The sequence below is a fragment of the Dipodomys spectabilis genome, unplaced genomic scaffold (assembly GCF_019054845.1).
Source record: "Dipodomys spectabilis isolate Male_0828 unplaced genomic scaffold, ASM1905484v1 ptg000102l, whole genome shotgun sequence".
NCBI classification, from domain to species: Eukaryota; Metazoa; Chordata; class Mammalia; order Rodentia; family Heteromyidae; genus Dipodomys; species Dipodomys spectabilis.
In genome coordinates this window covers 2,761,654-2,784,356 of record NW_024870779.1, presented here as the reverse complement: position 1 = coordinate 2,784,356, position 22,703 = coordinate 2,761,654, and the positions used below count along the sequence as shown (strand labels likewise).

The 22,703-nt window shown below is 42.6% G+C and overlaps 1 protein-coding gene across 7 annotated transcripts in view; it reads left to right on the top strand.

Moving 5' to 3' along the window:
- Positions 1-21,879, top strand: part of Myo6 (myosin VI) — a 135,376-nt gene extending 113,497 nt beyond the window's left edge. For 3 of the 7 annotated variants that reach the window (XM_042687091.1, XM_042687090.1, XM_042687092.1), the window contains 10 exons: positions 2,554-2,632; positions 3,807-3,967; positions 6,212-6,238; positions 6,599-6,628; positions 10,262-10,300; positions 13,478-13,581; positions 14,535-14,666; positions 17,427-17,453; positions 21,006-21,224; positions 21,617-21,879. In XM_042687091.1, coding sequence (XP_042543025.1) covers positions 2,554-2,632; positions 3,807-3,967; positions 6,212-6,238; positions 6,599-6,628; positions 10,262-10,300; positions 13,478-13,581; positions 14,535-14,666; positions 17,427-17,453; positions 21,006-21,224; positions 21,617-21,816 — 1,018 coding nt within the window. In that variant the 3' untranslated portion in view covers positions 21,817-21,879. The remainder of the gene's footprint in view (positions 1-2,553; positions 2,633-3,806; positions 3,968-6,211; positions 6,239-6,598; positions 6,629-10,261; positions 10,301-13,477; positions 13,582-14,534; positions 14,667-17,426; positions 17,454-21,005; positions 21,225-21,616) is intronic. The other 4 variants (XM_042687093.1, XM_042687094.1, XM_042687095.1 and 1 more) reach the window with 4 other exon arrangements.
- Positions 21,880-22,703: the final 824 nt, after the last annotated feature.

Below are 22,703 nucleotides of genomic sequence, written 5' to 3'. Positions count from 1 at the left end.
GCTGAGGGTTGAGAACAGCTTTCTGGAACTGCCCCAAATTTCCTGACCCCGGCCAACAGTGTGGGAAGTCGCAAGGTTTTTGTGAAGCTTTTTTCTTAGGCTGTCCACTTAGACACCTACATCATAGAAGTGCATGCAGAAACCAGAAAAATGTCTGCCTGTGCGTGTCCCTCGTAGACTGCCAGGCCACCCTGGGTTCATAGCGTCGTTCTCGATGTTGCATGAATTTCCCTTGGAGCCTTGCCAGACTTTCTTGTCTAATAATGTCTCCTGTCTACGGCTTCAGCCATACAACTTTGGAAGCCTGAACTTGGATGGCATCACAGAAGCCTCCAAAAGTCTGGAAGCACAGTGACCCCTGTTTGAACAACTGAGCAGTCAGGTGTTTCTGTGTCACTTCCTAGGCTGCCCTTTGGTCAGCTCCTACAAAGAAGTCAGATGGAAAGGGACAATTTAGCCCCATGTGAGGGGCCTGCCCACCGGACACCTGGTCCCTTCCTCCAGAGGATGTCGAGGTCTCTCCACGCCTCTTCCTCTCTCTGTTCTGATGTCACTGCCCTGTGTATTCCCCAGGGCACAGCTGCAGCATGCCCCCCTTCCCTTCCTGCCACAAGCCTGCCCCTGTGGCCACCAAGAATGGCACATTACAGGTTCCTCCTGCTTCGTCCTCTTTCAGATTTCCTGTGGACCAAGTGAAGCTAGGAACTCTCGGGTTCTAGAAAGATGCATCTACAAAGATGCCCACGGAGTTCAGGAGTTCTGCAGTTTAGAACACCAGGGGAGTGAGCACACGGCCCTCGATGTGCCTTCCGGTCTCTGGAAATCGTTCAGTGATTTTCTAGTGTGGGCATCAAAACAGCTGTGTGGATGGGCTTCAGTCACCGTAGTCTCAGTGTGTTCAAATCACTTCAATTCTCTAACCACATAATTGAGATTTGAGCTCCAGATTTGATGAGGCACCCAAAAATGTCTAAAGATGATTATAGTGAGGTAGAAATCCGCAACCTTATTTAAATGCTGCCAAATTGATTTCTCTGATGGCCTCTCTCTGCCTAACATTCATGAGGTGGCTCTAGGTTAATTCTTCCCTGATTCTTAGAAGATGTCATTCCTCTGAGGGCATGGCAAAGTGTCTACCAGGTCATAGTGATGATGACAGGCAGCAGCCAGAAGCAGCAAACGTCACTCCTTCCTTCTTTAGATGTCCATGTCCAATGTGGAAGTTTAAAAAACATGTTTACTGTTTGGTATTTCTATGCTTAACTCATTCAAGCAATGGATGTTCCAACTTTTCTATTTCCTTTTCCTGCATAACACACACAGTATGATTTTCTATTCCTTATGTCAGAGAATGTATAAAATGGATCACCTGCTGTGTCAGCTGCCCTCACCCCTGTGTAGTAGAGACGTCTTCCACTGTGGGATCTGGGAGGAGATGGGCTGCCCCTCCCCACCCCATCAGCAGACCCCTCTGCATTTACACTTTATCTGCTAAGTGCTTCTGGCTAAGATTGCTATTAGTATAAAACAAGCCCTGTATTATTTACTTTAGTCAACTCATTTTAGAATGAATGTAAAAAAATGGAGAATGAGGAATTGAAAATTGACAATGAGATAGCTAGATCATATGGTAGATCTGTTTTTAAGGGTGCGTGTGTGTGTGTGTGTGTGTGTGTGTGTGTGTGTGTGTGTGTGTGTGTGTGTGTGCTTAGGGGCTTGAGCTCAAGGCTTCCAGTTCTCATTTGGCTTTTTTGCTTAAGATCATCATTCTGCCATTTGAGCAATACCTCCATTTCTGGCTTTTTGCCGCTTAATTGGAGATAAAAGTTTCACAGACTTTCCCTGCCTGGGCTGGGGAATCCTCAGATCTCAGACTCCTGAGTAGCTAGCACTACAGGTGTGAGCCACCAGTGCTCAGCTTTAGCCTTTTGTTGTTATTTACATTCCCTTGAAGTAGTTGTATAATCACATTGCAATTCAACCCATCAGTTTATGAGCACAATTCATCTTGATCAGTTCCATCATTCTCCGCCATCTCTCTCAACCTCACCTATCCCCTCATGGTACCTGGCTCCATTTTCATTTTGTATACTGAATATTATGACTCCATTTGCCCACCCTTCCTTTTTCCATCTATCTGCCCTCTTAACTTCTTTTTAGAGTGGTGGCTGTGTATATTTCTAAAGCTAGTATGACTTCTTTCTACCTCCTCAAAGTTTTAAAACAGGTAACATTTTGGAAGATTGCCAGGTAGAGTGAACAGAGGAACGTGGTTGTTTATTTGTTGCAAGACTAAAGGGAAGTACTTGTAGCTAGGACTTTATAACCAAGTGAATCTAAAAGTATAAATCTTATGGAATAAAATTATACTTTATTGAAGAATTGCTGACAGTGGAGTTAGATTTTATTTTATTCAGAACAAATTGATTATATATGTGGCCTTCAGGTTAATCTGAGTTCCCATTCTGTCACCTTTGTTTATGGTTAATTTACCTTCTTAAGGAGTCTGTATTTTCTAAAAACATTTTGAAGAGTTTTCTATTTTTCCATTAGGAAACTTGAGATGGAAGCAAAGAGAAAACAAGAAGAGGAGGAGAGGAAGAGAAGGGAAGATGATGAAAAGCGCATTCAGGTATCTACTTATGGGACTAAAAGAAGTGAAAATGAGATCAACTGCTAAATCAGCTGGCAGCTGGCTCATCTGGTGTGCCTCAGGGTTTGGGATGGGACTTTGGAGCTAGGGAGGTGGGTTCCAAACCAGGAACTGTCACCAACAGAAAAGGGGCATTGTGTATGGCATAATGAATCGTGTGTGGGTCAGAGTTTCTCTCTGTGTTATTCAGTGGGAGACATAACACATGTATTAAATGAGCTAACATACATGAAAGCATTTAGAATGGTGCCTAGCTCAATTAATATGGCTGATGGTATGCTTAGTGGAAAGTCAGGAAAACATTTACTTAAAAGATACATTTTATGGTTTAAAATATTTCATAACTTTACAGATGCTGGTGTTAAAAGGTTAGGATTAAAGTATTCTTTCCTAAAGTATTTTGAAATTGAGTTGGGGGCTGATAGCTCATGACTATAATTGTAGCTACTCCGAAGGCTGAGATGTAAGAATCTACCGATTGAAGTTTAAAGCCAGTGTGTGTGTGTGTGTGTGTGTGTGTGTGTGTGTGTGTGTGTGTGTGTGTGTAATTAGCAGAAAGTTAGAAGTGGAGCTATGGCTCATATGGTAGAGCGCAGCCTTGAACTAAACAAGAATGTAAAGCCTTAATGTCTTCAAGTCCCAGTAGGGCACACACACAACTGTTACTTTCTAACTTCATAGATGTGGCATTAATAGGATAGGATTCAAGTATTCTTTCTATTCCCAGCTTTTACCAAGATCTCTGTCTGGGAATAACTGGTCATGTATTCAGGTGTGTCTGTCTGGGCTCTGATATGGCCACATGACACTACCAGCTACCCTGCGGGTGTCGGCGGTAATTCGAGCCCCAGGATTCTCACGACGTTTGGGACTCTCAGAACCAGAGTGACAGGGCCAGGTTTGCTCTGCCTTTCCTGCGGCTGTGGGCAAGTGAAGCACCAGGGATAACCTGGGAGGAAACAAGGACTGCCTGCTGGCTAACCCGGGCAGAGTATGTTTCTTGGCCTCGCGAAAGACCTGGTGTGGGGTCCGGGCTTTGGGTCCGCTGGAAGCTATGCCTTGTGATTGGTTAACGGGCCTTTGCGCTCCTCGTGATTGGCTAACGGGTCTCTGTGCGCCTCGTGATTGGCTAACGGGCCTGTGTGCCGGGCAGGCGGAGGTGGAGCTGCAGCTGGCGCGGCAGCGGGAGGAGGAGGCGCAGCAGCAGGCGGTGCTGGAGCAGGAGCGCCGGGACCGCGAGCTGGCCCTGCGCATCGTCCAGAGCGAGGCGGAGCTCATCACCGACGAGGCCCAGGGCGACCTGGCCCTCCGCAGGTACGGGCCGGGCGGGCTGTGCCCTCTCCCCTCTGCCGCGCTTTCCATGTGAGGGAGCAGCGGGAAAACCACAGGAGGAGCTCTGGGGTCCTGCCAGGTCTCGAGGCACGGTCACCTCCGAATCACTTGTATCCGAGGACGGCAGCAGTAGACCCTCCCACCCACATATTAGACTAGTGAAAAAGAAAACGGAAATTGTAATTCGAGCTGTGCAGCAGACCGAAATTGGAAGATCACAGTTCAAAGCCAGCCCAGGCAGAAAAGTCCATTAGCCAGCAAAACATCAGACTGGAGGCATGGCTCAAGTGGTAGAGCACCAGTCATGAACAAAGTAGCTGAGCAAGAGTAAAGGCACCGAGTTCAGGCCCAGAACCAGCAAATGAACGAACGAATGAATAAATTAACAAAAAATAAGAAAATGACTCAGATCTTACTCTAAAACTGCCTGAGTATTGTAACAATTATTTTCTGACTACTTTGTCTCCTCAGATTATAACTACTTGTCAACTACTGTGATTCCTCAGTTTTCTAAAGATTGACACAAGATCTAGTATCTATATTATGTAGTTTAATATAGTTGAGGATGGGATTTTTTTTCTTTTTTTCCTTTTGGTTGGTTCTGAGGTTTGAACTCAGGGCCTTGCATTTGCACAGCTTGCTTGCTCACAGCTGACACTCTACCACAAGAGCCGCACCTACAGTCTGGCATTTTCCTGGTTAATTGGGGATGGAATCTCTTGGACCTTTTTGCTCAGGCTGACTTCAAACTATCATCCTTTGTGTCTCAGCCTTCTGAGTAGCTAGGATTATAGGTGTGAGCCACTGGCAGCAGGCTATTTTTAAATATTGTAGTAGATATGAGAAAGGTTATGGGAGATCTTAATAGTCACAGGAAACTACAAGTCAGTTTTATTTATTACCTAAAAATTCAGAATATAAAACAATAGTTATTTTGATTACTTATAAAAGCAAAGCAAACTTGTTTTTGTGTTAATTTCTTTTACATTTAGGTATAATAAAAAGCACATAAACATAACTTCAGAACAATTTAGGACAAAATACAGTCACTAGATGGAGCTATTTCCTCATGACAAAAGACTGGGTTTCAATTGATTGCAATTCAGATGGTTGAATTTTATTGAATTTTATTGGGCTGAACGCAAAAATGAGGAGGGAAAGAGTTTGTTAAGTTGCTTGCACACACGTTTCTCGTAAGTGATTATTGAAGATGCCCCGAGTCTGAATTATAAATGTTGTAAATATACTGGCTAAGCTATACCACAAAAGTTGTTACAGTAATTATTTGTTGGGTTTATGCCCAGCTCTTGGGCCATTTAATAACAATTCAGTTTAATTAAGCTGTTTTGGTCTGACTGTGGCCATTGTAAATGCATATGGCCTGGCTGCTCTTGTTCCTCCCAGTATGTGTTGGGGTGGCTGGGAGCTTTTGCAGCCTCAGTCGTAGCCAAATTAAGCTTTTAGTAGTGAGGCTCTTGTAGCTCCTCTTCCTGATTTCTTTGAGATGTATTTTAGGTGACAGCACAGGATTTGTCATGGCTCAAGTTCATTTCTTGGGGGCTTGTTACTGGAATAATGGTTAGCACTCACTTCCAAGCTTGATGCTAAACATTTGAGATAGAGAACTGTGTCCTGTGCCAATCGGTATACCGACAGGCCCTCTGTGCACAGTCACTGGCTTGCACGCATCTCCTTCCTGCTGTCAGGGATGTGCACCAGGGGCGGGAATTCACGACCTCTCATGTAGGGGTTGGGAGACTTGGGATTAAGTGAAGCAGAACGAACTACACAATGGGAGCGCTTATAAGTAATGAGGTGGCCAAGCCGTCCCCAATCAAAGGGCAGAAGAGTGGGTGCTAGTGCTCCTGTCTGTAGTCCTGGCGATGGTCCCCTTCTCTGAACCCCGGGTCCTCTCAGCCCCTCCTCTTCTTGGAGTTATTTTAGATGCTGTACTGCAGGATTTATGGCTTCATTATAGATGACGGATGGTCTATACAGATACTCCACATTGGAGGTTTTCTTTTTCTTATTCAGAGGACTGCAAATAAATGTTTTTATTTTTCCCTTGTTAGTGTTGAACTTTTTCTATAACCCACTTACGAGTGAGATTCTCTAAGCCTGTTGTGAAAATATAACAAAAAAAAGTGTTGTTTTGGGTATCTGTGCTGTGTTTTAAAAATTACATATAAATGGATTCTGCTGCAATAAACAATTTTATTTTTTCAGCTTGACTTCCTGCCAAGTAACTCCTAAGTAAGAACTGTTTCCACATATATGTGTTTTAGAATATCTCAATCAGTTACATGTGCAATGCTTGATGCAGTGATTTCAACTGCCTGAAATTATAAAGTAATACATTTTATCAAGGACAAATGTCACAATGTAAGAATTACCCAGTCTATATGTGTTTGCACACTTCTTTATTCTTTCATAATCCTCTGAATGAAGATTTCCAAATATATAACAATTCTGAGTAATCTCACCTAGATTAAAAATAACTGAATTTTCAAAATCAATGAATGAATAATTGGAACCCAAATTTATTACTGGAACCACAGATTTTTACAGTTTGGAATTAGTGATGATATTAACTGAAATATATTCTTTTCACAGAAATGATGGAACAAGACCTAAAATAACTCCGTATGTTATTTCCCTTCTTCTTTTAAAAATAACTTATGTGCACTTTTTGAAGAGAAGTGGTTTCCTCCTTGGAGTAAATTTTAAATTATTTCTTTTGTTAGAAGAGAATGAGATAAGCCATTTTTTTCCATGCAGAGGGAAACTGTTTTAGGCTGTTGTTTAAGCTCTCAGTAATTTATGCTCTGGTCCTTTCTCTGTGTTGTCTTTGCTAAAACTTCAATATCAGTTTGTTGTATGTGCTTTAACTCTCCTTTATCTTAGTCAGAATAGCAGATGTAGAGGGGTAAATAGGAAAACATGAATTATTTAGTTGGTGGTTTCTACCAATATCAAAAAGAGGTCACGATCTGAAGTTGTATGTATAATGTATATTTTTGCAATTTAAGTCCCTTCACAGAGAAACAACCCTAGCAAAGCTTGAAAAGGAAAACATTATACAATATATTCTACAAAGTATGTACATATAGTTATTTATATCTATATCTGAATCTTACCAGCTTCAAGAACTCCAACCCTTATAGTGATAGTCCTCAACTCTGTATCAGATTTTACTACCAATAACAAATACCTTATAAATGATGGAAGCTATGTAGATAACTCTCTACAAATAATACATGTAAAGGAAAAATAAAAGAACACTTACTAATGATAAAATAACACTGTGTTAGTTGCAGCAGAAGACAGAAGTCAGGCGCTTGTGTCCTGCTCATGCACAGAATCCCCTCCAGCCCCAGGTGCATGCTGATACAGGAAGTTGTCTGAGGAACTCAGATGTCATGAAATTTGGATAAATCCTTTCCAAATCCTTAGTCCTCATGAAGGACTAAATCCAACCTCCTGGTGATTGCCTTATATCCACATCCCTAGAAGAACTACTTGTTACAACTATAGTCCTGGTGCCTGTAGCTTACCCCTATAATCCTAGCTACTCAGGAGGCTGAGATCTGAGGATCGTGATTCAAAGCTAGAGCATGAAGAAAGTCCTATTTGATAGTTAATTGGAGGAGTGGTGAAAAAGCTAAGGCCTGGAACTGCCCTGAGTTCAAGCCTCAGTACTGGCACACACACACAAACGCACACTTATTTATTGCAACTGTCAGAACAGTATTGACGTACAAATCTTGGGTTATATATGAAGATGTATCTGCACGTGTGTGTTTCACCGTCACATGTCTGCAGACATGGAAGCTACAGTTCTTTGGGTGGATGGCATTTGGTATGCCTGCTGTTACCCCACTAATGCCAGCAGAGCACACTTACATCAGGGTGTCACCCCACTTCTACCCCAGCCATAGAAACTGCCTCTGAAGGGCTACTCTTGCCATCCCGCTATTACAACAGCGACTGCTATGTGGACAATTTATGCTTGGATTAAAAAATCCTTGCAACCCATGTCTCAGGGAAGTGCATGTGCTGAGGTATAGTTTAGTGAGGCAGCAGAGTAGGAAGTACAAGGTAGTCTAAAGGAAGGGGGAGGCTGAGAGGAAGAGAGCAGGAACTAATGCTGCGAGGACATGGAAATGCCAGGAAATGCAGGATGTCTTGGGAATCAGAAATGGAGAGAGCAATTAGAGACAAATGGGCAGAAGTAGTATATAGCAGACTCACAGGCTACAGGGAACAGAGCTTGACAAATCAAAATGCCAAAAGGTGTGGGCAGGCTGCGGTCTGGCCCTGTGCCAGGCTGGCAGTAGCACTCTCAGCATTTGGTTTTACCTGATTTCCCTTCTAAGATTCTTCTGGACGTGTAGGCATACACTTGCACAGTCCTCTACAAAGCCTCTGGGCCCTGGCTTGTCAGGGTGCGGCCCGGATGCAGTGTTCTGTGATCATTAGGACAGCAGCTGGACGGTTTCACCCACCTGCCCACCCAGGGACAGGTGGACGGGCCCTGCGTCTGCCCACCTTTGGCCCACAGTTGCTCCTGGACTGCTTAACTCACAGCCAAAGGCTGAGCTGGACTGGGTTACACCCTCAGGACTCAAATTCATCAAATCAGGAGAGACGCATGTAGATGCTGGCCTCTTTTCTGTCTGGGGAACTTGGCCGTGCTGAGAGGAGGGGTAATGATCAGTGCATCTTCGCTCACATGGGCTCAGGTAGGAGAACCAGTCACCAGAGACTTACTGCAGCAGTGCCACACAAAGAGAAAGCTTGGTACGCTCATAAGCCTGCTAAAGCCACTTGGCTCTTGAAAGCGGCTCTGCAAACACCAGTGCAGCAGTAGGCTGTCAAAGAGATGGTCCGAACACACCGGAACCTTGAGGCAGATGGTGATAGAATTAAAAATTCTTAACACAATCACACTGAGTTCTAAAGTGAGAAAATTCGGAGAAATCACTGGCTTAAAGAGAGATTGATTGGTAGTATATTGCTCAAAAGATACAGTTTCCAAAAAAAAATTAGATTGCATTTCTTTATGTTTTGTTGCTTGTCCTTCCTAAGTCAGTTTGTAAAGATTGCTTTCCTGGCTATGCCTGCTCAGATAGACTCCCGCCAGCGTCTCGCTGGGGCCAGTGTTCATTGCCAGAGCAGATCCAGTGTCCTGGCTCTTGGCTGGCATCCAGGAAACTGCTCTACAGCAAGTATAACTGATTTGTGAGGTTTGACGTTTACTAGGGTTGGTGGAATAGAATGAATGAGAAACTACTTAACTATGAAGGAAAAGAGCAAATAGCACAAAAAGGAAATAATGAACTTAATGAAGTGTTAATGAGCACATGGAAATTTCCGGCCCACTTCACAGCATTAAGCAAATGCTAAGAAAGGTCACACTCTCCTGGGTGAGGAAAGAAAAATAGGCTCTTCTTCTGTTCATCCTTGGAAGGGCAGAGTGTGCCAGAACTTTCCTGGAGCATGTATGCGTATTGATTTCCTTTTTCTTGTTCTTTTCTGTAAAACAAAAACAAAAAAATCCAAATGATTTGAAATTTTAGAGCTTTGAATGCATTTGATTTTTTAAAAACTCTGACACTGTAAAATATATCAGCTGAATTTACCACCGTTATGGTTTATCTAATTAGTTTATCTAATCACTAAATGTTTCTGGTGCAGAAATCTTGTTTAGAATCTGTACCCTCGCAAACTTTCTGCATTTATTTAGATCATACTGTTTATATTTGGTACATGAAAAATATGAAAAAAAATGGTGTGACTTTACCTGAAAGTTCTTATGTAAAAATAGAGAAGTGGCTCACACCATTAATTCTAGCTACTCATAGAGGCTAAGATCTCAGAAATTGAGGTTCAAAGCCAGTCTGGGCAGAAAGTGCATGGGACTCTTAATCTCCAGTTAACCAGCTAAAAGCTGGAAGTGTAACTGTGCTCAAGTTGATAGAACACCAGCTTTAGTGAAGAGCTCAGGGATAGTGCTCAGGCCCTGAGTTCAAGCCACAGTAGAACTTCAAGCGCGCGCGCACACACACACACACACACACACACAAACACGTTCAAGCATCTTTAACTGGATTTACCATATTTTATGGTTAGCTTGGCTGAGAAGTATATCCTAGCTTTACAAAGTAAAATAATTGTGAATGGTTAATAAACTGATAATAATTGTTAACAAATTGATAGAAGCAATCAGTGTGTGTTGGATGTGTGTAACTGTTGTATTTGTCATTTTTCTTATAGGGAACAAATGGCCAAAGAAATGTCAGAATTTTTGAGTAGGTCAGTGCAGTGTGTTTGGTGAAATACATTTTCATCACAAAAAAATCAAATCAAATCACATTTTAAAATTACTTTTGATTATTTGGACTACAGCCTGTTATATGAATAGCCCACGTTTTCCGTGTAAAATCTCTGTGTAGGAAATACCACTTTGCCCTTACCCCCAGCCCAATACCAAAGAGCTGGAAAAAGTGGGGTTCGGGTTGAGGGTATGGCTCAGTTGATAAGAGTGCTAGCCAATGAGTGAAAACAGCACCAGGTACCGAGTTCAAGTCCTGGTCTCAGACCTGGAAAACAAAAAGAAAAGAAAAAGTAGGGTTCCTGCCCTCATGGCTGTTCCCTGGGGCACAATTGTGTTCAGAGTGGGGGTGAGCCCTTGTTAGCGCTGCTTACCCCTAACAGTGTCCTTATCCTCCCCAGGGAGGGGCTGCTGCCTACTCTTCCCCCATCCCACCCCCCGGGGAGGGGCTACCCCTGTTTGGGAACCAGGTTCCTGCCTGAAGTAAGGGGAGGAAGAGGGTGGCTTCTGAGGCACTGCACGCCACAGGCTGTAGTGGAAAACCCACCTGTCCAAAGCATGCGACTTCCCGGCAGGGTCTGGTCCATTGCTTTAGAAGTGAGTAGGAATCAAAGGCATTTTAATCTTCAACTTTCAAGTTATAAAGTTAATTAAAAATGTTCACTTAATAGATTTTTAAAAAATCAAGTCAGCTTTGCTACTACTTTAATGAATTGTTTACCTGATTGTCTTTATCACAAGTCTAATGATCAGCAAATTGCACCTTTGCTTTGCTATTTTAATTACTTGAAAGCTGAGGGGAGGCATGTGTTTAAGTGTATTTGCATTCATGTACTTCTTCAACCACAGGATATATTTTGCAGCAGGTATATTCTTGTTTGAAGTAACGTGAATGAAAAGCATTAATTATTGGAACTCACAGTGTTACTTCTTAAAAGTATCAAACCACACCTCATGTATATTCTGACAATCTATGAAATTGCATATTTGTCTTGCAAAGAAGAGTAAAAAAAAATGATAATAATTCTCAATTGCTCTTGTAGAAAGACTCCAGGAAGAGCTCTGGCATGGGGGAAGAGAATGTTTTTCATTCATTTTGTTGAATGGCAGTTTAGGGGTCTAGAAGAGAAAAGAATATTTGGTAACTGTTAAATCATCATTTACCATGAAGGGGAGAGCACTTGCTGGTGTGCAGTATGCAGCAGTATGTGGTGTTTGGTGCATAGTGTAGTGTTGCAGAAGTGAAGGCTACACGCAAAGCTGCTGCTCCCATGGCAGGTGAAAAATACAGATTGTACAGAAAAGTAAAACCAATCAGAACGGTAAGACTGAATGGTCATGCCTTGCCTTTACCATGTCAAACACTTCAAAGAGGACATCGTGTAAAACATGCTGGTTTTATTCTCCAAAATAAAAACCTACATCGGCAACAGTAACTTACTAACTTCATTTTAAGCCAACCAGTGAAAAAGTATTCCTTCCTCCCCTTTTTGGAGATAAAAGTCTCATGGCCTTTTTAAAATTGGCGATAAGAGTCTCATGGACTTTTCTACCTGTGCTGGCTTTGAAATGTGGTTCTCAGATCTCAGCCTCCTGAATAGGTTGGATTACAAGTGTGACCCTCCAGTGCCCATGGCGTAATGTCCCCTGACTCAGGAAGAAAGTGACACATTGTTAAATACTATTTCCAGTCAATTAGTTGCTAAGTGACTATGTCTTGAGCATTTGCTGGGATTTCTGTTATCTTTCAAAATGTAACATGGTGAGAAAATATCTGTTGCTTTTTGGGTAGTATACCTTGATAACCCCTCTAAAGAGTAAATCGTGTCCAAGTAGAAGATGAAGAAAGAGAATTTACTTGTGTGATGCCCAGGAAGCATTATTTTGGCTCTTTTTTCCATGTCCTGAAGACTCCAGGATTTAAAGTCTTCCTTTGTTACACTGAGCATAAAGTGCTGCAACTGATTCTGCCTATCTTGTCATGTACAAAGCATAAATCTTTTGCTGAAAAATACTCAGTATTACAGAAAAATTGTTCAGATATTTTCTCAGATGGTTTGCATAAAAACCACATCTTAGCCTGGTGTGGAGGCACATTCTTGTATTTCCAGCAGGAAGATCATGGATTCAAGACCATCCTGGACTCCACAGCAACAATGTATCTCAAATACAAGAAGCTAGCTACTGGTGGCTGATGCATGTATTCCTAGCTACTCAGGAGGCTGAGATCTGAGTCTCTTATCTCCAGTTAATCAGCAAAAAGTCTGGCTCAAGTGGTGGAGCACTACTAGCCTTGAGCAAAAACTGTCAGACAGTGCCCAGGCCCTGAGTTCAAGTCCCAAGAATGGCACACAATTAAAGTCATGTCCTTTGAAACTTCTGTTATGATACCTCATGAGCCCAACGGATCTTCTCCCAACAAGATGGCTCACTAACTGGAAGATTCTGCATGAGGTGTCCTCAGAGTCTCTGGGCTCCAGTAGTTCTTCCAGCCGATCTGTGAGCTGTGGTAGGGTGTGGCTTAGCTGCTCAACTATGGAGGTTGTGTGTATCCAGATGCCCAAGGCGGTTCAGAGCCAGTGAATCTGAAGGGAGCTGAGCAGCTGTGGCTTTCAGAAGTGATCTTACTGGGTGACCTAGGGGCTCAGACACAAACAATATTGTTCAAATGTCATACACAAACATGGTCATTCAAATCTGTTGAAAATTTCTTGACTTTGAGAAATTGGTGCAAATGTAGTTGTGAACTTTATAAATGTTTCCATTATGTAAGAACATTTAAGCTGCTTTCTGGGTCAAATCCAAGGCATATTGGAATGATGGGATCATGATTTTTAACATAAAACCTAATGTAATTATCAAGTAGCACAATGGAAATGCTGATTGACTTGGATTTTATTTTCTTAGTGTACCTTTTCTTTTTCCTTTGTCATGGTGCTGGGGAGTGAACCCAAGGTCTTGCTCTTTCTTGCTCAGTGCTCTACCACAGAGCTACAACCCAGATCTAGCACATCATTCTTAATCGAGTCTGTCAGAGACTCTTTTTTTTTTTTAGAAGTTTCCAGTTTTCAAACTTAAGGACCCTTATATTTGCCTCTTTAGTCAATGTTTCATTCTTATTTCTAGTTTACATATGTAAATATGTATACCCATTTCAGAGGCCCTGCTGTGCAAGCAACCAAGGCAGCTGCTGGAACCAAGAAACACGATCTCAGCAAGTGGAAATATGCCGAACTCCGTGACACCATCAATACTTCATGTGGTGAGTGTGGGAGGCTGGGCAAACGGCGGTCCCTAGTGATGGGTAACAGAACCATACTAGGTCAGGGGACATATAGGTATATTTGTATGAATCAGCTTAAGGCAGTCTTGAAGACGTTGAGGAGGAGCAAATGTTGAAAGGGGTGACACTGATCAAGAGGCATTGTATTCATAAACTGCTTGGCTTGTGCTCTGTTAATGCCTGGCCCTTCTACTGCTAATACCTCTATATATCTAAATAGTTTGTTCATAAATGCAGAGGAGCAGCACTGCAGCCTTTCTTTAGAAAGCAGTTTTTCCTCCAAGGGAAGAATTGCGTTAAACACAACATCCAGAGGATGTCACGTGGTTATAGTTTTGTTTACATTACTGTCTTAATGCAGGGCTCTCATAGGAATGAAAGGATTGCAGTGGGCAGAATTTCTCACTATGTTCTTTTCCTTCTCACTCGAGTATATAACTATAAAAAATGTGTTGCATTCAAACATGGCTTACATTTGAGCACAGACTTTTTATTCTATTTTTCACTTTTATGATTTCGTTTCTTCATCTGAATACTTGTTTCACCCAGATTTTTGTGTGTGGAACAAATGATATAAGATATTAATATTTGAGAAAATGCTTTGTGAATTTGAAACATAATATCACATAATGCTTATTATTACTATTATTATCGTTGTTGTTATTTGTGCTTGAACCCGTGGTTCTGTCTGGGTGCTGTCCTTGAACTTTTTTGCTCAAGGCTAGCACTCTACGACTTGAGCCACTTCTGGCTTTTTGGTGGCTAATTGGAAGTAAGAGTCTCATGGACTTTCCTGCCCTGGTTGGCTATGAACCACTGGCTTTGAAACCTTATTTTGTATGTATCTCTTTATGCTACAAGATAGTTACATTATATGGATAAATTGGGATGTTAATGCTTCCCCCTCTTCACCCTTTCTATGTAATCAATAGATATTGAGCTACTGGCAGCCTGCAGAGAAGAATTCCATAGGCGACTAAAAGTGTATCACGCATGGAAATCTAAGAACAAGAAGAGAAATACTGAAACCGAGCAGCGTGCTCCAAAGTCTGTTACTGATTATGGTAAAAACAAATCTGTATTTCTGAATGTTCCAAAGTCTGTATATTTATGAATGCCTGTAACTCTAGACATGAGATATTTGAGTAAAATATCCAGTGTCATTTTTCTCTCACTGCAGGTGGAGATCAACTGAACTTAGTAGTTATAATGGCCTGTCTCTTATAGCATTCTTTTCATTGAACATACCTTGGAAGTAATATTTGTTAGTATAATTGAATTTGCTCATTGAAATAAGCTACAGGAAAGAATTTTCTTGACTTCAATACAGGTTGTTCAATACTGTTGTGGCGAGATAGTTTTCCCTACGCATACAAACAGAGAGCAAGATTATATGTGAAAATGTAAAGATTACTATAATTCACTTGCTTGGTAAATAAGTTTTACAGATGAAAATGACTATTTTATATTTGCTAAGTAAGATCTGACTTAATTTTTTGTTTTTAAATTTTCCTTTATTTCTAGGTTTCATGTCATTAAGATTTGCTTAGACTACACAAGTTTTTATTTACTTATTTATTCTTACTGGTCTCTTTTTATGCAAAAGACCACATGTATACTTGAATGTAGAAAATAGAGCAGTCTAGCCCAACCCTAGTCAAAGCCACATGGACTTCAGCATGCACTAAGAAGACTTCTGATACATGATTTATTAGTATTTTCATTTTCTAAAAGGTGAAATTGGAACTTCAGTTGTCAACTTGCTACTTTTATACTGGCACAAATTATTTGCTTGATTCCCATTAATATCAAGGTGAGGGGAGGTTAAATATCTTTTTTAAAAGAACGTATTCTGTATACATCACAGTGGTTAGCAGTGCATGAACCAAGTTTACTTAGACATCAGCTCTTGGATATGTTTGATTTTTTTAAATTGTTATTATAAAGGTGGTATACAATGGGGTTACCAGTTTATGTTTGATTTTCTTTCTTGCCATCTTTTTTTTGGGAGGGGGCGGTCCAGTCATGAGGCCTGAACTCTAGGCCTGGGCACTGTCCCTCAGCTCTTCAGCTCAAGGCTAGCGCTCTACCACTTGAGCCACAGCGCCACTTCTGGCTTTTTTCTTTTTGCTTATGTAGTGCTGAGGAATCGAACCCAGGGCCTCAGGCATGCAAGGCAAGCGCTCTACCACTGAGCCACCTTCCCAGCCCTCTTTCTTGCCATCTTACAAGTAAATAATAGCAATCTTCAAATGAAGTCCATCAAATAATGCCATGTTAGTGTTTGTAAGTTGTTGAAGAACAGATTGTGGGTGGGACTGCTGTCACCTCAGCAATCATTAGCGCCAGTAACTGCTCAAGGGTTGTTAGGCAGATGGCAGCTTCTTGAGCGGTACTGTGGTCATATCGGCCACACGATCCTCACAGATACCTCTTCCCTTATGTTTCTGCTCTGTGATTTGCAGATGGCAGGGTGATTCCATTGCCTGCTCATTGTCTGCATATCAGGTTCTGCCATGTTACCTTTGTTTTGTGAAAAAAACAAAACAATATGCTCTCATTCAGTGCAATCTGTTGAGCTGTAAATGTTCCAATGGTGACGATTGCCTTCAACCTGATACGACCAAAGTGATGGATTTAAAAATGTGTATGTCTGAGCAAGTGCACTTTTTATAAGAAGAAGCAATCAGTATGGCGATGCAATCAATATTGTAACAGGTTTTAAGTGAATATACACATATACTTGATCTAACAGCACACAAAAAAAAGGTGCACTTAATACAGAGCTCGCCTGGTTGGTCCAAGTATTGTTTCTACTCCTGATTTATTTAAAAGAACAAATAAAGGAGATTGAGAATTTTTCTGGGTTCCATCCAGGTGTCTGAATAAATTTAGGAATTTTTTTTGTGACTATAGCCCACGTGTATTTAACGGTCATATGTACGAACCCCTTTAAGGATAAAAATCTAATTTCCACTCAGACAAGTACTTCTCTTGCTTTTGCTGATGCAAAACTTCATCTGATCCAGGAGCAGCGGAAGGCAGCCAGGCGCCCATCAGCTCCGTGGGGGAAATCAGTTCTTAGGGGCATCCAGACACCTGTAAAATAGTCTGCTATTACTAGTTAGCAACATTGCACTTCACGAATCTGAGAACTGATGACACCTAGGAGGCAAACAAGATGTAACCTGGCATAGTCAGCTACAAGACTGACACACTAGAAGCCATGGCAAATCCCACAGAATGAGAGATCCACCCCAGGCCTGGCCGAGCTCTCTGCAGGTGGGAGTATCGCTGGCAACCCACTTCCAGGAACTGCAGAGGAGTTTTCAGAAGTGGTTTTTGGGGAGCAGTGGAAATTACCCAGTTAATATTCACAACATTTAATCATTGACAGTAGTGATTGTGGTAATTACTGCATTGTTTCTCAAATTAAAATGGCATAAGCTTTCAAGAGTTAGAAAATCTGAAGAAATTAAGACATGCTGATTATGTGAAAAATGACCCATGTCTGTAGTCACCATTTAAGGATTTTGTTTGGCTATGTCTCAGAATGAAACTGAAATATAGATTTAAATTTCAGTCCTTTTGTGACCTGTACCTCAAATAGAAATAGCCTAAAACATCATGAATCAAAGTGCCATTCCTTCCAAAATCAGAAAGCAGCACTTACTTTGTAGGTATCTGTCTTATAAATAGGGTATTTATTTGTCGCCCCCCCCCCTCCTCAATTGATGGGATGGATTTATAAATTAGAAAATGCTAATTTAACAAGTATTTTTGGCATTTTTATCTTTTCTTCATCGTCAAATATTTATTCACAGATTTTGCACCATTTTTGAACAATTCACGTAAGTCAATGGGGGGATGGTAACTCATGAGCTAACTGGAAAATGGGTTAAAATACTTTATAAAGCACTAACTGGTTTCAAACATTGTTTTGCTACAATGCAAAGTGGAGTTGTAGTACTTTGAACTTGGTCTGCCTATTCCATATATAATATTTAAATTTGAAATGAGGCATTTATTTGGTTCATCCCAAAATGGATATGAAAAACAAAACATGGGGCTGAGAAGGTGTCTCAGTGGTAGAGTGCTTGCCTTGCATGCATGAGGCCCTGAGTTCTATTCCTCAGCTCCAAATAAGCAGAAAAAGCTGGAAGTGGCGCTGTGTCTCAGGTGGTACAGCTCTAGACTTGAGCTGAAGAGCTGAGGGACAGCGCCCAGACCCAGAGTTCAGGCCCCACAACTAGAAAAACAAAACAAAACAAAACACATATCTGAAGATTTTTGTTCTTTTTAAACTTTTGAAACTTTTGAGTATACTACAATTTGCATTGTAGCCAAACTGTATCTTATATAGCAGCTGATCTTTTAGAAGAAAGACTAACTTCTAGGTGCTGGTTTCAGATGCTGCTTTTTCAAGCACTATGTGGTATCTGCATTTCTACCTAAAAAAGATTTGAGGGTTTGCTTTTTTTTTTTTTAATGTTAGCAAATATTTCTTGCAAATAGGGGCAGAGCAGGAAGACTAGAGAGAGGAAACATTGCCTGACATGCAGGAGGGGGAGCAAGAGGCTCAAAAATGGGGATCCTTGTCCTGGGTATATTTGTTTCTTTTTCTTTTTTTGTCTGTACGGCTTGAACTCAGGGCCTGGACACTACCCCTGAGCCTCTTTGTGCTCAAGGTTAGCACTCTACCACTTGAGCCACAGTACCACTTCCAGTGTGTGTTTTTTGAGTGGTTAATTGGAGATAAGAGTCTCAGGGGTACTTTTCTGCCCCACCTGGCTTTGAACTACGATCCTCAGATTTCAGCCTCCTGACTAGCTAGCTAGGATTACAGGCGTGAGCCACCAGCACCTGGCTTCTTTCTCTTTATCAAAAAATAAAATTTATTTTTATTATCCTTCTGTAATTGTACAAAAGGGTTCAGTTCCACATGTCAGTTTGTGAGTACAATGCATCTTGATGAATGTCACCCCTTATTTACATCTGAGCTGGGGCAATTCTAGCCTAAACCCTTACCTAGATTTAGGGTCATGTCAGTAGCAAACTGTAATCATTTTACCGAATTCCTAAGCATTCAGACAATGGGTATAGGGTGAGTCTATTATTACCCAAAACATGGAGTATAGGGTGAGTCTATTATTACCCAAAACATGGAGATAATGACATAACACTTTAGAGTTCCTTTTTTTGTACAGTATTATGTACAATTTTAATAATGGAAAGAGAAGATAATTTTGTTACTTCCTTGTTTTCCTATGAGGCATATCCTTCTCTAAGTTAGAAACTTTAGAGTACAGTAAATCTCTTCTAGAATCAGTTGAGCAGTAATGATTTGGATATGACACTATATTCATTTACCAGCTGGTTAGACCTGATTCTTTTAAGTCCTTTGCATGATTTATGATTTATGTGGTTATGTTTGAAACCTGTTTACACTTTTGAAGATAATACAATTGGATGTGCAAGGAAATTGTTTAGTTTCTAGCTTTTAATTTTCTCTTTTTTTTTTGTTTTGGCCTTTTTTGGGGCTTGAACTGTCCCCGAGCTTCTTTGCTCATGACTAGCACTTTACCACTTGAGCCCAGTGCCACTTCCAGCGTTTTCTGTTTATGTGGTACTGAGGAATAGAATCCAGGGCTTCATGCATGCTAGGCAAGCACTCTACTACAAAACTACATTCCCACCCCCAGTTTTCTGTTTTTGAACTTTCTAGATAGAGCCGACCGGTTTTTTGCCTTTCTCTTCAACAAAACTTCAGTTCTCCAATTAGTAGAAAAGGTTATCAAATACTTTGGTTTCTCAATTTTACTCAATATATTCAGTTACAAGAGACTTATGAGAAAAAAAGTAAGTTAATGGATGACTACCAATATTAAAATAAAGTTTGAACCAACTGAACATAACATTGTCCCTACTTAAAGTGTCAAGAAGGATTGTCTTTTTGATTTTTTCAGCACCTTTAATGTTTAGTGTATTTCCTCCATGGTAGGTAAGGTTTTAAACTTCAAGTATGATCACTGAGTTCTATGTAGCCTCCAGAAACAGGAACAAAAGAATAAGTAAGCTGATCTCTCTTAATACGCTAAAGGTGACCTTGGTGTTTAAAGTCACTAACAGAACTGGCTTCTTATTCTTTCATCGCATATGCAGCATTTGCTAACTGCTCTTGCCTTTCTCTTGTTTGCAATGAAAGCAATTCTGCTCCTGTACCCCTTTGCTGTTCCTTGGTGTGAAAAGTAGAGTGAAGAGTATTTTCATCCTTTCAGTATTTGCAAATTCTTACAAAAGCCATGTGGCTGTTCTTGATTTTTTGATTATATACTTTGTAAGTATGAAGTAAGTGATTGGATCACTTTCAAAGCTGTGAAGATAAAGCATATTAAACAGGCTTGGCAAAATTTTGCTGCTAAAGATGTAAAGCCCCTCAGGGAAATTCTCATATTCGGAGATAAAATAAAAACCCAGTTATTTGTGGGAAAACAGCACAATACTTCACTCTAGCAGATTAGCAAGGGTTTTTCTCTCCTATTGGCAAAGGCTACCCTTTCTACTGATGTCAGTGGATTTTATTCTCAGTGAAATCGCATTTCAAAGTAAGTAAACATTTGAAAGGAAGTTCATTCTTACTGTAATGATTTTTGTGTTTTTGATAGAAGTCTGTTTAATTATCATCTATGTTATCTTGGCCTTCTGAAATCCCCAACTCAATTGACAACACAGACGATTTTTTAAAAAAATACAGCTTCTACTTTGTGTGTGTGAAAATTTTACCTAAATAAATGTTAAATAATTAAATTTTAACTAAAGTCAATAATGTTATTCGGACTTCAAAAATTTTGTTGATTGTAAACAACACAGTAAACACTATGGTAAACTTTAATTCGGAATCTTTTATTTTTGTCCATCATGTGGCTTGAACTCTGGGCCTGGGCGCTGCCCCTCAGCTCTTTAACTCAAGGCTAGTGCTCTGCCACTTGAGCCACAGCACCACTTCCGGTTTCCTGGTGGTTCATTGGAGATCAGAGTCTCACAGACTTTCCTGCCCAGGCTGGTTTTGAACTGCGATCCTCAGATCTCAGCCTCCTGAGTAGCTAGGATTACAGGCGTGAGCCACCGGCGCTTGGTTTAATGGACAATATGAATCTAATAGCATGTTTTCTGACCACGTGAGGTATTTCAGGCCCCTGTAACAGTGGCTTGTGGGTGGGCTGTTGGTGGTGGCTGGGGTGTGTGTCTGTACTGAGCCATCATCTCTTGGGAAAGGCAGGTGTAAGCAAGGCCTTCCGCGCGTGCCCTTCGTGGGCAGCGCTCGCGGCGCTGTCCCGGGTGGGTGCGCGGCGCCCCCGGCCCGGCCCGCCCCGCGTGTCTAACGCCCCGCTCTGTGCACACAGCGCAGCGCAACCCCGCGGCCCAGCTCCCCGCCCGGCAGCAGGAGGTGGAAATGAGCCGGCAGCAGCGCTTCTTCCGCATCCCCTTCATCCGCCCGGCTGACCAGTACAAAGACCCCCAGAGCAAGAAGAAGGGCTGGTGGTACGCGCACTTCGACGGCCCGTGGATCGCCCGGCAGATGGAGCTCCACCCGGACAAGCCGCCCATCCTGCTGGTAGCCGGTGTGTGCGCTTCCCGCGTCCGCTTCCGCTCCCCAGGGCGCCGCAGGGGAGGCTGGGGCCGAGGCCTCCGCGGCGGCGGCGAGGCCGGCAGTGGAACCCCGTCTCCGGGCTAGCTGCTCTCGAACTGATTTCCAACCCCCGTCCCGCGGCGGCGGCGAGGCCGGCAGTGGAACCCCGTCTCCGGGCTAGCTGCTCTCGAACTGATTTCCAACCCCCGTCCCGAGACACTGCACTGGCGTGGGGCGGACGCCGCGTGCCCTCGGGGACCGGCTGGGCCGAGGGTGCGGAGGGTGTTGGGGGGGGTTGGAAGGGTCCTCGGCGGGAGTGGGGGGGCGCGCGCACGCACGCACGCACGCACGCGGATGGTAACTCCCGTCCTCCTGTCCACGCAGGCAAGGACGACATGGAAATGTGCGAGCTGAACCTGGAGGAGACCGGCCTGACCCGCAAGCGCGGGGCGGAGATCCTGCCGCGCCAGTTCGAGGAGATCTGGGAGCGCTGCGGCGGCATCCAGTACCTGCAGAGCGCCATCGAGAGCCGCCAGGCGCGGCCCACCTACGCCACGGCCATGCTGCAGAGCCTGCTCAAGTAGGCCTCGGCCTGGGCGCAAGGCCTGGGCCTGGGCCTGAGGGCGGGGCCTGGGAGCAAGGCCGGGGGCGGGGCCTGGGGCGGGGCCTGGGCCTGGGGGCGGGGCCTGGGCCGGGAGCCCAGCCTGGACCCCCCCACCCCCCAGCCCCCCTACCCTCACCAGCCCACCCCAGCCAGCTGTTCTCATGAATCATGGCTTTGTGTCCCGTGGTTTAAGGTTAATTAAGGTTGTGGATGTGAACTTCTTCCCTTATGCAGCAGCTACTGTAGCTCGCACACCGCCCCTTCCTCTCCTGCTGTACTTGTCAGCAGACTACCTAAGCCTAGCATCACGATTTCTTTTCAAGGAAAAGGGAATCTGGGAGAACCTTCCAAGTCCTTGCTCTTACAGGATGACGTAGTACCTTACAGCTGGAATAATGAAACGTGGGCTGAAAGGTCTTACAAGAATCAAGGTACTTTAAAATGAGCCAAGAATTCCGGTGATTTCGTTCCGGAAAGCAGTGTATTTTTGTCTGCGTTTTCAGGAGCTCATAAAAATACGGGAATTGTGACTTCCCCCTTTCGTTTTGTAGTATGTCCTAGTTTGGGTGAAGCAGTTCTTTCTTCAGTTCTTGAACTCTGGAAAGAGCCTTACTAGGTGTAATAATCGATGCACTACCTGTGCTAATTAAAGGTGGCACTGCTAATCGAGTCCCTCCAGCACGCACTTGGGTTTTCTTTTCTAACAAAGCGTACGCTGCCATCTGAATGTTCTTTTTCTATTTCATAGGCAAATAAAAGAAATGCAGATACTTCTGAGATCTGTTTTGTTTCCTTGGCAAGGGGCACATGGTTTAGGTAGCACCTGTGACTTAACTGGACTGAAATCAGATCTTTTCATTTCATCTC